The 15,022-nt window shown below is 43.4% G+C and overlaps 1 protein-coding gene across 12 annotated transcripts in view; it reads left to right on the top strand.

Moving 5' to 3' along the window:
• SUPT20H (SPT20 homolog, SAGA complex component) overlaps positions 1-15,022 on the top strand; it is a 60,074-nt gene that overhangs the window by 6,957 nt on the left and 38,095 nt on the right. For all 12 annotated transcript variants that reach the window (XM_026653582.1, XM_026653588.1, XM_026653581.1 and 9 more), the window contains 2 exons: positions 298-356; positions 436-502. In XM_026653582.1, coding sequence (XP_026509367.1) covers positions 298-356; positions 436-502 — 126 coding nt within the window. The remainder of the gene's footprint in view (positions 1-297; positions 357-435; positions 503-15,022) is intronic.

The following is a 15,022-nucleotide window of genomic DNA, read 5'->3' as shown; positions in this document are numbered from 1 at the left end:
TTCTTAACTGCAATAGTGATAATCATGAAACATACCACTTCGTTTTAATTTTAGCTATGAAATAACTCCTTTGTTAGCTGGTAGTTGGAATTAAGCACTCCTTAGTAACTACCACTCCTACAGACCACTTAGAAGTGAGAGTATTTACTCCATTCAAAAAACTACAGTTTGACATGTTGTTGGCTGTGTAACACAGAATAACTACTGTAACCTAAATTTGCTTTAATGATACTAAGACTCTTAAAGTAATTTGTACATTGCTAGAACTGTTGAGTTTCATGCACCTTTCTCTTCCAGTATGTCATTGAAAGTGCCCGTCAGAGACCTCCCAAACGAAAATATTTATCCAGTGGAAGGTAGCAAATATTTCAATATTTAACTTTTTATTGTATTGATTTAACACAATTTTTATGTTAACATTTTCCTTAATTTCAGAAAATCTGTATTTCAAAAGCTATATGACTTGTATATAGAAGAATGTGAAAAAGAGCCTGAGATAAAGGTAAGTGGAATTTATTTGTTAAGCAGCCATTCAGTGCAATCTCTAAATAGGTAAATAATCAAGTTTAGTAGGCTCTTTAACAATGAGGAGACAGCAGCAATGGGGAGACAAGAGATTTGCAGAAATCTTTTGACTGCAGCACTTACATCTGAGCTAATGAATAACCTAGAAATCACACATTATTTGTACAGACTAGGTTTATAAGATAAGTGTCTTTTCAGTTCAGTATGAAGTAGAAAGAATAATAGGACTGGTCCAATAACTAATCAGTTATTCCAGTGTAATTTAAAAGAAGCCAAAATAGAATTTCAGCCAGAGAAAATAGATGGCTACTATCCTGGTGCTGTGGTGTGCCCCTGAGCTACTTTGCTATCCAACGGAGTACCAGAGAGCCATAAAAATGTCTAACAAGTTCACTGTAATAATAGTATCAAAACAATAATAGTATCAATACAGTAGGAGCCTCAGTGTCTGGGGCTTACTGAGCGATCTGAGAGCTGGTGCTAGAACCTATACCATCAAAATTAGTGAGAGCATGTTAGGGGCTAGTGTTTGTACCTGGAGTCCAGTCCTATTAATAATGTCACTACCTTCAAAGGACCTGCAGTGTCGTTTCTGCTTACCTTGGCTACTAGTGAAGAAGTAGACTTGACTGTCTTCTCTTTTAAATTGCCATCTTGTTCTGGAATAACTGCTGCATTGTTGTCAAATATTGTGAAGTCTTTTTCAAACCTAAGAAAAGAGCCTCATCTGACCAATTTAAGGCTTAAAAGCCATGGGTGAAATGTCAGTACACTAAAATGTACTTCCCTTGGCATGTCTGCTAAAAATAGCATAGGGAACCTATTTCAACACCACTCATTTAAAAAACAAAACAAAAAATCAAAGCAAACCTATTGTTGGAGGTTGGGGGGAAGGGAGAGGGAGAAACTGTAGGAATGGTGTACATATGCCAGTCACTGAATTGCTGTCGTTTTGGTTTGCCTGATAGTGGCTTTGGTTTTGTGGTTTTGAGTGCTGATTGTAGTCGAGATTATTTGGCATCACAAATTCTAGTGAATACAGATGCCGTTTTAATCTCCTCACCTGCACTTTATTCACAACTTTAATTTCATCAGGGGAGTGGGCTGGGTGAATTAGGTTTTAGCAGCAGGGAGAGAAGGAAGAGGATTAGGTTAGCTGCAGCAGCTAGTTAGGGGGTCTAGAGGAAATTAGGAGGATTATGGCAATAAGGCAGGCAGCAGTAGGTGTTGTTTTTTTTGCTGTAAGTGCACTAATTTCCTAGAGAGCACTGGTGCTCTTGCCCACTTGCAAGAGAGTAGGGCTGAATATGTAGAAGAAGGTGTGAGACTCTTCCTTGATGGGAAGGATTGAGTGGTCTGGAGACATGGAGATGAATTCTAATGTTGGGGGGGGAGGGAAATCAGGTAAGTTGTAATAGCCGGAAGCTAGGTAGGAAGGAGCTGTTAAGAAGATTGATCAGTAGACTGAACCATCATGGAGGGTTCAAGTAGAAATCAACTGTATAATCCAAGTGTGGCAAAAGAGGAAGGCACTCAGCAAACCTGTGTTTACCCAGCAATTAAGATGCATCACAAGAGGTGAAATGGAGTGAAGGATTAAAGTGAAACCAGGAATATGGTTGTAAACTCCTGGTCCCTAAGAATACGAAGGGGATTATTTTTGATTTAGAAGATACCTTAGAGATCATGCAGCTCCGTTTAGTGCCCTGATTCACTAAATTAAAATGCTGGCTATTGGAGTAGACATCCTGACCTTTATTTTCAGTAATGGATCTCCACAGTACAGGATGTTGGTCAGGACCTTTGGAAGATACTTTCACTTAATGGGAAGATAATGTTGGAAACCATTTCTACTTCTACACTTATCAACTTCAGTATGTGTAAGGTGCTGCCATCCAATATGGATGTGCCAAATACTATATTGGTAGGCTTAGAAGGGTTAGATTTTTATTGGTAAATGTCTGTTTCACCATACACACACACAAACTGATGGAAAAATATTTCTACTGATGATAATCAATTCACAGATAGGCAAAGTAAGAAAAGTGCTTCTTGAACTTTTATTATAGTTTGGTATAAGGTTTTGGTTTAAGGTTATTTACTATGTATATTTTGACATGTGATGTTGACAATTTGAGGTTTAATGGCTATAAAGCTTTAACTATTTGAATCTCAACATCTATTGTCATTAAATAATTCTCTGAGCCTGCCATAACTTCCCACAAATGTGAAAATTTAAATAGATAAAAAGAGAAAAAATGTTTTAAAATAAATATTGATATCTGTTAGAATATCTGCCAAGCCTATATATTGATAGTTTTATTTCTGGAAATTAAAGAGATACATTAAGTTAGTGTGGTTGGCAAAACCGAATAGCTGGGGAAGACAACAATATTCTGAGCCAATGGGAGCTGTACTTTGATCATAGAAGTGCTATATAATGCCAAATACTCTGAAAAATCAGGTCCTAAATATCTCAAATTGGGCACCCAAAATCATTGGAAACTTTAATCTTGGTGCCTCAGCTCCTGATCTGTATTATGGGGATTATATCCTTCAACTCACAGGAGTGTTGTGCAAATAAGATGAATGTTTGTGAAGTTATGAATGATTGGATACTATAGTGGTGAGTACCATAGAAAAGTCTATGAAGAAACTAATAATTCTGTCTTTGGGGTTTGAGTACCATGAAGTAAAAATGCCTTGAGCCACACATTAACCTTTTGATTTTTCATTGTTGTTCAAGTAGTTTATTAATAAGCACCATCCATCCTATGCCCTGAATGAGGCAGGAGTCTTGTGAGGAAAAATAAAATGTGATCATGTAATTAAAGACTATATCATAATGCATATGCACAAGCAGGCCAAATTGAAATTGCACAGGTAACCTTAATTCTGCCGTTTCCTAATTTTTGAGTGCTTGACTTTGCGACCTTAATACTTTTTTGCATGGCTTCCTAATTTTTAATAAAGCAAACTGAAAAAAAACATAGGAGCTATCATGTGGCATCATATTGACACCCATAGGGTTCATCAGAAGGGTTGGAATCTTTAGATCCATCACACAGACCTCTGCCACTTGAGTGAGCAGAGTATCTGATGGAGGATGACTATTTACTACTGCTATGTGGACCAGCAGTACAGGGGGTTGGGTACTTTGCTAGTGATTTTCACAGATATTTGCTGACAGAAGAGAAATGGTGAGATTTGGGCACATTGTGTTTCATTCCCAGCTCTGGAGGTGCATGTAGCTTTTGCCCATTTTCCCTCAAGCTTGATCCCTCTTTCTCCATCCCCTCAAGCCCGTTCAAGCCCTCACTTCCAGACCCCTGACTCCTTGTCCTACTCTCTACTCCTTAGACTTCTCATCCCAGTCTGTTTCCTTGCCAAGCCAGTCCTGTTTCCCCCTTCCAGCTTCTTATCTAATCCGTCTGTTTTCTCTACCCCCAGCTCCTTATCCCAGTCTCTTTGCCCTACTGGTCCCTGTTCTCCCCCTGTGCCCCAGATTCTTGTCAGATCTGTCTCCCTTTCTCCTGTCCCCATTCCTCCACATTGGCGTTCAGTTCTAGATTCCTTGCCCAGCCAATCCCACTGTCCCCTCTCCCAGCTTCTTGTGTGATTTCTGTGTTCTTCCATCACCAGTTCCTGGTCCCAGTCCCTCCATGCCCACTGGCTCTGAGTCTGTTATCTCAGCCTACTCTCGTTCTCTTCCCATTCCCCTCCCAACCTGGTCCCAGTCTCAGTTTCTCCCCCCTTCCTCCAGTCCCAGTCTCACAAGACTCGTTGTCCTAACCTACTCCTTTCCCTCCCCTCTGCATTTCAATCAGATGGCTGCCCGGGTAGTAGCAGGGGTGGGAGGGGTGTGTGTGTAGCGGTGTCACTGGAAGCATGGGAAACTGACTCTGTTCCAGTGCCCAGTCCTGCCCAGAGCAGCAATTAAAGGAAAAATCTGGCTTTGCTTGTGTGGCCATGGGCTAGTGCATGCTCTCTGTGTATTTGCAGTGGAAGCAGTGTGGCTCAAGCATGCTCAGTGAGGATTTTTAGCTACTAAAATTGAAGTCTCTGTGTGTGCAAACTTTGGATTTCCCCCCCAAAGTCTTATAACTTGGCCAAATGGGCAGAATTTCATGGGGACAGCAAAAGGCATATCTGTGCCTCCTTGTGCCACATATCAAGTCCTAGATCGCTTTTCTAGGTGCACTAGAGCATTAGGGAGAAAAGGTCACCAGAACTTAACACTGGCAAAACACATTTTATACTAGCCTTATCATTGGTAATGGCTGAACTATTTTATCTGAAATTCTCTTAAAAAAAAATTCAACCTGACGCAGACACCTGGCATTGAAAACTTCAGACCAAATGGTAAAAGTTTGGTAAAGTTATAAGGAACTAAATACAGTTTTGCAATGGGAAGTGTTGAGCAATCTTAATTGGTGGCACCTATTGATGTCACACTGCACTTGATTATTATTAGGGCTGTCAAGTGATTAAAAAAATTAATCGCGATAAATCCTGTGATTAATCGCACTGTTAAACAATAATAGAATGCCATTTAGTTAAATATTTTTGGATGTTTTCTACGTTTTCAAATATATTGATCTCAATTACAACACAGAATACAAAGTGTACAGTGCTCACTTTATATTTATTTTTGATTACAAATATTTGCACTGTAAAAACATAAGAAATAGAATTTTTCAATTCACCTAATACAAGTACTGTAGTGCAATCTCTTTGTCATGAAAGTTGAACTTACAAATGTATAATTATGTACACAAAATAACTGCACTCAAAAGTAAAATAATGTAAAACTTCAGAGCCTACAAGTCTACTCAGTCCTACTTCTTGTTCAGCCAATCGCTCGGACAAACAGGTTTGTTTACATTTCCAGGAGATAATCATAGAACTGGAAGGGACCTCGAGAGGTCATTTAGTTCAGTCCCCTGCACTCGTGGCAGGACTAATTATCTAGACCATTCCTGACGGGTGTTTGGAGATTTTTAAGAGCAGGTTAGACAATGATGGAGATTCCACACCTCCCTAGGCAATTTATTCCAGTGCTTAACCACCCTGACAGTTAGGAAGTTTTTCCTAATGTCCTACTTAAACCTCCTTTGCTGCAATTTAAGCCCATTGCTTCTTGTCCTATCCTTAGAGGTTAAGGAGAACAATTTTTCTTCCTCCTCCTTGTAGCAACCTTTACATACTTGAAAACTGTTAGAAGACTGAGAGGGGACATGCTCTTTTCCAGACTAAACAAACCCAATTTTTTCCAATCTTCTCTCATAGGTCATGTTTTCTAGACATTTCATCATTTTTGTCGGTCTTCTCTGGACTCTCTCCAATTTGTCCACATCCTTCCTGAAATGTGGCGCCCAGAATTGGACACACTACTCCAGTTGAGGCCTAATCAGAGCGGAGTAGAGCGGAAGAAACTTCTCGTGTCTTGCTTACAACATTCCTGCTAATACATCCCAGAATTATGTTCATTTTTTTTGCAACAGCGTTACACTGTTGACTCATATTTAGCTTGTGGTCCGCTATGACTCCCAGATCGCTTTCCGCAGTACTTCTTCCTAGGCAGTCATTTCCCATTTTGTATGTGTGCAACTGATTGTTCCTTTCTAAGTGGAGTATTTTGCATTTGTCCTTATTGAATTTCATCCTATTTACTTCAGATCATTTCTCCAGATCATTTTGAATTTTAATCCTATCCTCCAAAGCACTTGCAACCATTCCCAGTTTGGTATCGTCTGCAAACTTTATAAGTGTACTCTGTATGCCATTATCTAAATCTTTGATGAAGATATTGAAGAGAACCAGACCCAGAACTGATCCCTGCGGGTCCCCACTCATTATGTCCTTCCAGCATGACTGTGAACCACTGATAACTACTCTCTGGGAATGGTTTTCCAACCAGTTTTGCACCCACCGTATAGTAGCTCCATCTAGGTTGCATTTCCCTAATTTGTTTGAGATGGTCATGCGAGACAGTATCAAAAGCTTTACTAAAGTCAAGATATACCACATCTACTGCTTCCCCCCTATCCACAAGGCTTGTTACCCTGTCAAAGAAAGCTATCAGTTTGGTTTGACACTATTTGTTTTTGACAAATCCATGCTGACTGGTACTTGTCACCTTATTATCTTCTAGATGTTTGCAAATTGATTGCTTAATTATTTGCTCCATTATCTTTCTAGGTACAGAAGTTAAACTGACTGGTCTGTAATTTCCTGGGTTGTCCTTATTTCCCTTTTATAGATGGGCACTATATTTGCCCTTTTCCAGTCTTCTGGAATCTCTCCTGTCTTCCATGACTTCTCAAAGATAATCGCTAATGGCTCAGATATCTCCTCAGTCGGCTACTTGAGTATTCTAGGATGCATTTCATCAGGCCCTGGTGACTTGAAGACATCTAATTTGTCTAAGTAATTTTTAACTTGTCCTTTCCCTATTTTAGCCTCTTCTATTCCTACCTCATTTTCACTGGCACTCACTATGTTAGACGTCCAAATCACCACCAACCTTCTTGGTGAAAACCGAAACGAAGTCATTTAGCACCTCTGCCATTTCCACATTTTCTATTGTGTTTCCCCCCCCCTCATTGATGAACGGGCCTACCCTGTCCTTGGTCTTCCTCTTGCTTCTAATGTATTTGTAGAATGTTTTTTGTTACTCTTTATGTCTCCGGTTATTTTGATCTTGTTTTGTGCCTTGACCTTTCTAATTTGTCCCTACATACTTGTGTTATTTGTTTATATTCATCCTATGTAATTTGATCTAGTTTCCACTTTTTGTAGGACTCTTCTTTTGATTTGTAGATCATTGAAGATCTCCTGGTTAAGCCACAGTGGTCTCTTGCCATACTTCCTATCTTTCCTATGCAGTGAGATAGTTTCCTCTTGTGCCCTTAATAATGTCTCTTTGAAAAACCACCAACTGTCTTCTATTGTTTTTTCCCGTTAGACTTCCTTCCCATGGGATCTTACCAGCCAACTCCCTGAATTTGCTAAAGGCTGCCTTCTTGAAATCCATTGTCTTTATTTTGCTGTTCTCCCTCCTACCATTCCTTAGAATCATGAACTCTTATTTCATGATCAGTTTCACCCAAGCTGCCTTCCACTTTCAAATTCTCAACCAGTTCCTTCCTGTTTGTCAAAATCAAATCTAGAACAGCCTCCCCCCTAGTAGCTGTCTCCACCTTCTGAAATAAAAAATTGTCTCAAATACATTCCAAGAATTTATTGGATAATCTGTGCCCTGATGTGGTGTTTTCCCAACAGATGTCTGGGTAGTTGAAGTCCCCCATCACCACCAAGTGCTGTGCTGCCCGCTTCTTGTTTACAGTGTCACCTGAAAGTGAAAACAGACGTTTGCATGGCACAGTTGTAGCTGGTGTTGCAAGATATTTACATGCCAGATGCGCTAAAGATTCGTATGTCCCTTCATCTTCAACCACCATTCCAGGGGACATGTGTCCATGCTGATGACGGGTTTTGCTCAATAATGATCCAAAGCAGTGTGGACCAACATATGTTCATTTTCATTATCTGAGTCAGATGCCACCAGCAGAAGGTTGATTTTATTTATTTATTTTATTTATTTATTTTTTGGTGGTTCAGGTTCTGTAGTTTCTGCATTGGAGTGTTGCTCTTTTAAGACTTCTGAAAGCATGCTCCACACTTGTCCCTCTCAGATTTTGGAAGACACTTTAGATTCTTAAACCTTGGGTTGAGTGCCGTAGCTAGCTTTAGAAATCTCACATTGGTATCTTCTTTGCGTTTTGTCAGATCTGCAGCGAAAGTGTTCATGAAATGAACAACATGTGCTGGGTCATCATTCAAGACTGCTATAACATGAAATATATGGCAGAATGCAGGTAACCAAGCAGGAGATATACAATTCTCCCCCAAGGAGTTCATTCACAAATTTCATTAACACATGATTTTTTTCATGAGCGTCATCAGTGTGGAAGCATGTCCTCTGGAAAGGCAGTTGAAGCATGAAGAGGCATACGAATGTTTAGCGTATCTGGCACATAAATACCTTGCAATGCCAGCTACAAAAGTGGCATGCGAATGCTTGTTCTCACTTTCAGGTGACATTGTCTCCCGTAACTGTAAACAAACTTGTTTGTCTTCACGATTGGCTGAACAAGAAGTAGGACTGAGTGGACTAATAGGCTCTAAGGGTTTACATTGTTTTGTTTTGAGTGCAGTTATGTAACAAAAAAAATCGATATTTCTAGGTTGCACTTTCACGATAGAGATGGCACTACAGTACTTGTATGATGTGAATTGAAAAATACTATTTATTTTGTTTATATTATTTTTTATTCCAAATATTTGCACTGTAAAAGTAATAGTGAGCACTGTACACTTTGTATTCTGTGTTGTAATTGAAATCAATATATTTGAAAATATAGAAAAATATCCAAAAATATTTAATAGATATTGGTATTCTATTGTTTAGCAGTGCTATTAAAACTGCAATTAATCACGATTAATATTTTTAATTACGATTAATTTTTCTGAGTTAATCGCATGAGTTAACTGCAGTTAATCAACAGCCATAGTTGTTATACATATGGGTTCAAAAACTCAACCATACTTTCTTATTAGACAATTCTTGTGCTTGTTTATTTGAATAGTGTGACTGTTTGATTGTGTTGGTGTTTGATTGAAAAGTGTGACTTGGGAGTGTTTTGTTCCAGGTGGGCCTTGAGTGGTTGACTGGAGGGAAGGCTTTGAGCCGGGCCACCTGCTTCGAGCCAGCAGCCTTATAAAAAGGCAGCCAGTTGCGAACCGAGTGAGTAGTGAACAGAGGACAGGCAAACAGAGGGAGTTTGCCTGGGAGTTCGCACAGAGTGTTTTTGCCTTTCAGGCTCCTGTGAGCAGTACATACAACATCTGAGGAGCCTCTTGGAACGAAGACATGGATAGTGAGCGATCAGTTGCTGTGGCCTGTTCAGAATGTGCCATGTTTGTGTTTCTCCCAGAGGACAGAAGCGACTTCGTCTGTATGAAGTGCAAGCTGGTTTGCATATTGGAAGAGAAGGTTAGAGGACTAGAGAAGTATCAACCCTGAGTTGCATCAGAGAAAATGAAGACTTTCTGGGTAGAAGTCAGGGTTTGGTTCTGGAAGCAAAACGTGCTGAAGATTCAGAATGCAGTGAGGAGTGGGGAAGAATATTGGCAGCATGTGACCTCCAGAGGCAGAAAGAGGAGAACCTATGTACCCCCAAGGCAGATGGAGGTGCGAAACTGTTTTCAGGCTCTCTGCACTGGTACTACTGCGGAGAAGGATTTAAAAGAGCCCTCTGAGGGAAGGTATCAGAAGGAGACCCCATTGGCTGGAAGGCATGGGATGCATAGTCTTAGGGAGGGGGGGGGGGGGTTCCATGACCACCACTCCCAAGAGGAGGAGACGGGTGGTGGTAGTCAGGGACTCCCTCCTAAGGGGGACGGAATCATCCATCTGCCGACTGGACCGGAGACTCGAGAAGTGTGCTGCTTGCCTGGAGCTAGAATCCAGGATGTGACGGAGTGTTTGCCGAGACCTCGGATCGCTACTCCTTCCTACTTCTCCACGTGGGCACCAGTGATACTGCCAAGAATGACCTTGAGCGGATCACTGCAGACTATGTGGCTCTGGGAAGAAGGATAAAGGAGTTTGAGGCACAAGTGGTGGTCTCGTCCATCCTCCCTGTTGAAGGAAAAGGCCCAGGTAGGGACCGTCTAATTGTGGAGGTGAATGCGTGGTTACGCAGGTGGTGTCGGAGAGAGGGCTTTGGATTCTTCGACCGTGGGATGCTGTTCTGGGAAGAAAGAGTGCTAGGAAGATATGGGATCCACCTAAAGAAGAGAGGGAAGAGCATCTTTGCAGGCAGGCTTGCTAACCTAGTGAGGAGGGCTTTAAACTAGGTTCGCTGGGGGATGGTGACCTAAGCCCAGAGGTAAGTGGGGGAATGGGATACCGGGAGGAAACACGAGGAGGAGGGTACAAGACGGGAAGCCTCCTGATTCATACTGAGAAAGTAGGGCAGTCGGCTAGTTATCTTAGCTGCGTGTACACGAACGCAAGAAGCCTGGGAAACAAACAGGAAGAATTGGAGGTCCTGGCACAATCAAGGAACTATGACATGATTGGAATAACACAAACTTGGTGGGGCAGTTCACATGACAGGAGTACTGTCATGGATGGGTATAAACTGTTCAGGAAGGACAGGTATAGGATAAAAGGTGGAGGAGTTGCACTGTGTGTAAGAGAGCAGTATGATTGCTCAGAGCTCCAGTTTGAAACTGGAGAAAAGCCTGTTGAGAGTTTTTGGGTTAAGTTTAGAGGCGAGAGCAACAAGGGTGATGTCGTGGTCGGAGTGTGCTATAGACCACCGGATCAGAAGGATGAGATAGACGAGGCTTGCTTAAGACAACTAACTGAAGTTTCCAGACCACAGGCCCTGGTTCTAATGGGGGACTTCAATCACTCTGACATCTGCTGGGAGAGCGATACAGCAATGCACAGACAATCCAGGAAGATTTTGGAGAGTGTTGGGGACAACTTCCTGGTACAAGTGCTGGAGGAACTGACTAGAGGCCGTGCTTCTCTTGACCTGCTGCTTACAAACAGGGAAGAACTGGTAGGGGAAGTAGAATTGGGTGGCAACCTAGGCAGCAGTGACCATGATATAGTTGAGTTCAGGATCCTGACAAAAGGAAGAAAGGAGAGTAGCAAAATACGGACCCAGGACTTCAGAAAAGCAGACTTTGACTCCCTTAGGGAACTGATGGGCAGGATCCCCTGGGAAGCTAATATGAGGGGGCAAGGAGTCCAGGAAAGCTGGCTGTATTTTAAAGAAGCCTTATTGAGGGCGCAGGAACAAACCATCCCGAAGTGCAGAAAGAATAGCAAATATGGCTGGCGATCAGCTTGGCTTAACAGTGAAATCTTCGGTAAGCTTAAATTCAAAAAGGAAGCTTACAAGAAGTGGAAATTTGGACAGGTGACTAGGGAGGAGTATAAAAATATTGCTAGAGCATGCAGGGGTGTAATCAGGAAGGCCAAGGCACAATTGGAGTGGCAGCTAGCAAGGGATGTGAAGGGAAACAAGAAGGGTTTCTACAGGTATGTTAGCAACAAGAAGGTGGTCAGGGAAAGTGTGGGACCCTTACTGAATGAGGGAGGCAACATAATGACAGATGATGTGGAAAAAGCTGAAGTACTCAATGTTTTTTTTGCATTGGTCTTCACAGACAAGGTCAACTCCCAGACTGCTGTACTGGGCAACACAGTATGGGGAGGAGGTGAGCAGCCTCAGTAGTGAAAGAAGCTGGACGTGCACAAGTCCAGATCTAATGCCTCCAAGGGTGCCGAGGGAGTTGGCTGATGTGATTGCAGAGCCATTGGTGATTATCTTTGAAAATTCGTGGCGATTGGGGAAGTCCTGGACGATTGGAAAAAGGCAAATATAGTGCCCATATTTTAAAAAGGGAAGAAAGAGAACCCGGGGAACTCCAGACCGGTCAGCCTCACTTCAGTCCCTGGCAAAATCATGGAGCAGGTACTCAAGGAATCAATTTTGAAGCAGTTGGAGGAGAGGAAGGTGATCAGGAACAGTCAACATGGATTCACCAAGGGCAAGTCATGCCTGACCAACCTGATTGCCTTCTATGATGAGATAAAAGGTTCTGTGAATATGGGGAAAGCGGTGGATGTGATATATCTTGACTTTAAATAACCTTCAAAATATGAACAATGCAAGAATGTTTGGAAGCAGATGTACTAAAGACTTGGAAAGTAACTAGAAGCACCAAGAGTAATGCTCAGTGGTGTGTTAATGTTGCTAATTACAAAAAATTAAATATCAGTGTTTTATTATTATGCTTCTGATAGACTTAGCTGGATGTTTCTGCTAAGCCTGTGTGCTTATCCAGAGATCTTGGATGTACTATCCAGGAAATAAGTTTGCAAGCATAAATTATGCAAAAACTGAATTTTCTATTACTTTGGGGAGAGAAGGCGAGGGCTTCAGGGGAGTCATATAAATAGGCCACTTTCCTGCAGAATTACTAATGTCTGTTTACTAGGAAAGCCTGATTGGAGACTACAGCATCACCACAGGCTATATTGAAATCCAGTTGCAACATGACTGACTGACTGGCTGGACAACATCTTTATGTCACTACAGTCGTGATCCTGGCATCAGGAGCTTCCACAGTTCCATGCACAACCTGCCAGCATTCATTCATTGGACTACTATGAAATCATTGGACTACTATGAGTGGCCAAGGTGTTGCATGATCTAGTGTGTTCAAATAGTTGGAAGGCGCTCATGGCACTCCTCACATTTGGCTCAAAGGGCAGGTGGTGCAGCAGGGGCCAAATGTTTGAAGGGGAAAGGGCAAGAGATGTTGGGAAACCAGTTTGCATTAGTATTTCCCCTGCCGTATTGCATTGCCAGTTCAGTCTAACATGCTGTCCGTTCGCACATCTAGGTTTTCGTATCAGGATTGGCTTATCTCTTTTTTTTTTTTTTTTTTTTTTTGATGAATATTTGATATTTTCTCCAGATGTACTGGCTTGTATCTTTCTACATTTTCTGTCCAATTTTCCAACCTCTCTTGGTCCTGTGTGTTTCTTGGTCCTCAGCAGTGTTTGCAACTGTCCTGGTTTAGTAGCTGTGAACTTCATTTATAGTGTTTTTAACTCCAATCATTACCCCTTCCTCCAGCCTGGAAGAGGGAGTAATTTCATAGTCCAGGGATAAAAGCATCCCATAATGCTATGTGTTATCACCAAGAATGTATGACGGTGTTGTATTGGTAATGTCACTCAGCACCTATTTTGTTTTCCTTTATTTTGTCTCCCTCAATTTACACACTTTTTGATTCATGGTGCCTCCTGTTATGTGTCTGTACAATAATCGTGCAGAAGTGGCCCCAATCTAGGGTTGCCGGCCCTCCCAGTTTCACTGGGAGGGCCCGATTCCAGGAGACTATCTGCCGGAGGCTACTGAAGCCAAACCGGGAGATTTTAAGTGCTAAAACTCTGGTGGCACAGGGGACTAAGTCAGGTTCCCTGCAAGCCCTGGCCCTGCGCCACTCCCAGAAGTGGCCAGCACGTCCCTGCGGCCCTTGGAGGGGGGAGCAGGAGGGGTCTCAGTGCACTGCCCCCGCCTCCAGCGCCGACTCCGCAGTTCCCATTGACCGGGCATGGTGGTCACTTCTGGGAGCTTGCGCGAAGCCAAGGCAGGCAGGGAGCATCCTTAGCTCCCTGCACCGCCAACCGGGAGCCGCTCGAGGTAAGCACCTCCTGGTCGGAGCCTGCACCCTGCACCCCCTCCTACACCCCTGCCCCAGCCCTGAGTCCCCTCCCAGAGCTTGCACACACACCCCCACACCACAGTCCCCAGCCCCAGGTTCAGCCCGGAGCCTCCTCCCACACTCCAAACCCCTCGGTCCCAGCCCAGAGCCCGCACCCCAACCCCTGCCCTAACCCGGTGAAAGTGAGTGAGGATGGGGGAGCGTGAGCAACAGAGTAAGGGGGGACGGGGTGGAACAGGGGGCAGGGACACGGTGTTTGGATGTGTCTGATTAGACAATTGGCAACCCTACCCCAATCAGAAACGAGGGGCCCCTAGAACTATGACATTAGTTGCAGGACCACCCTATCCCCAAGCAAATGTTTTTTTTTACTTAATCTTTTGTGGTACTCCCACCACTACTGTCACCTTTTCTCTGCCTCCTCTCAAGGACTAGTATTGTCTTCTGGTGAGCTGCTGCTTCAGCTGTGGCAGGGAGAGAACGGGCTGAGTTGATGCAATTCCCAGAGCAGTTTGCTCCCTCTAGACTTTGGCCTGCAGCACTCCTGTGTCTGAACCCTAGAAGAATCATAAGACAGAATATTTAGTTCATCTTCAAAACTGGGCCTATGTGGGGTGGAAGATCAGGCCTACATCAAGTAAAAATCCCAGGATCACCACAGCCCTGAGATGACAATGTTTGTAATGCAGGCCGAGAGCCTATCTATGGAGGGGAGCCTCCTGGCAACTTGCCCGTGTGCAACTGTGAAAGCATTTCATGCCTTAGGTGAGGCACAGGGTTAGTTACTGAAAATCATTTGAATAAGTAGGGTTACCATATTTCAGCAAGCAAAAAATAGGACGGGAGGAGCCCCGCCCCTGTCCTGCCCTAGCCCTGCCCCTGCCCCTCCCACTTTCCCCCCTCAGAACCCCCAACCCTCCCCCTGCTCCTTGTCCCCTGACTGCCCCCTCCTGGGACCCCTGCCCCCAACTGCCCCCCCAGGACTCCACCCCCTACCTAAGCCTCCCTGCCTCTTGTCCCCTGACTGCCCCCTCCTGAGTCCCTCCCCCCATCCTAACTGGCCCCCTAGGACTCTACCCCCTACCTGTACCCTGACTGCCCCAACCCTTATCCACACCCCCACCCCCAGACAGACCCCTGGGACTCCCACGCCCCATCCAACCACTCTCCACCC

The sequence above is a fragment of the Terrapene carolina genome, unplaced genomic scaffold, assembly GCF_002925995.2.
Source record: "Terrapene carolina triunguis isolate 2854851 unplaced genomic scaffold, T_m_triunguis-2.0 Scaffold141, whole genome shotgun sequence".
In the NCBI taxonomy this organism is placed as follows: Eukaryota; Metazoa; Chordata; order Testudines; family Emydidae; genus Terrapene; species Terrapene triunguis.
The sequence above is the reverse complement of the archived record's forward strand: the minus strand, read 5'-3'. Positions and strand labels throughout refer to the sequence as shown.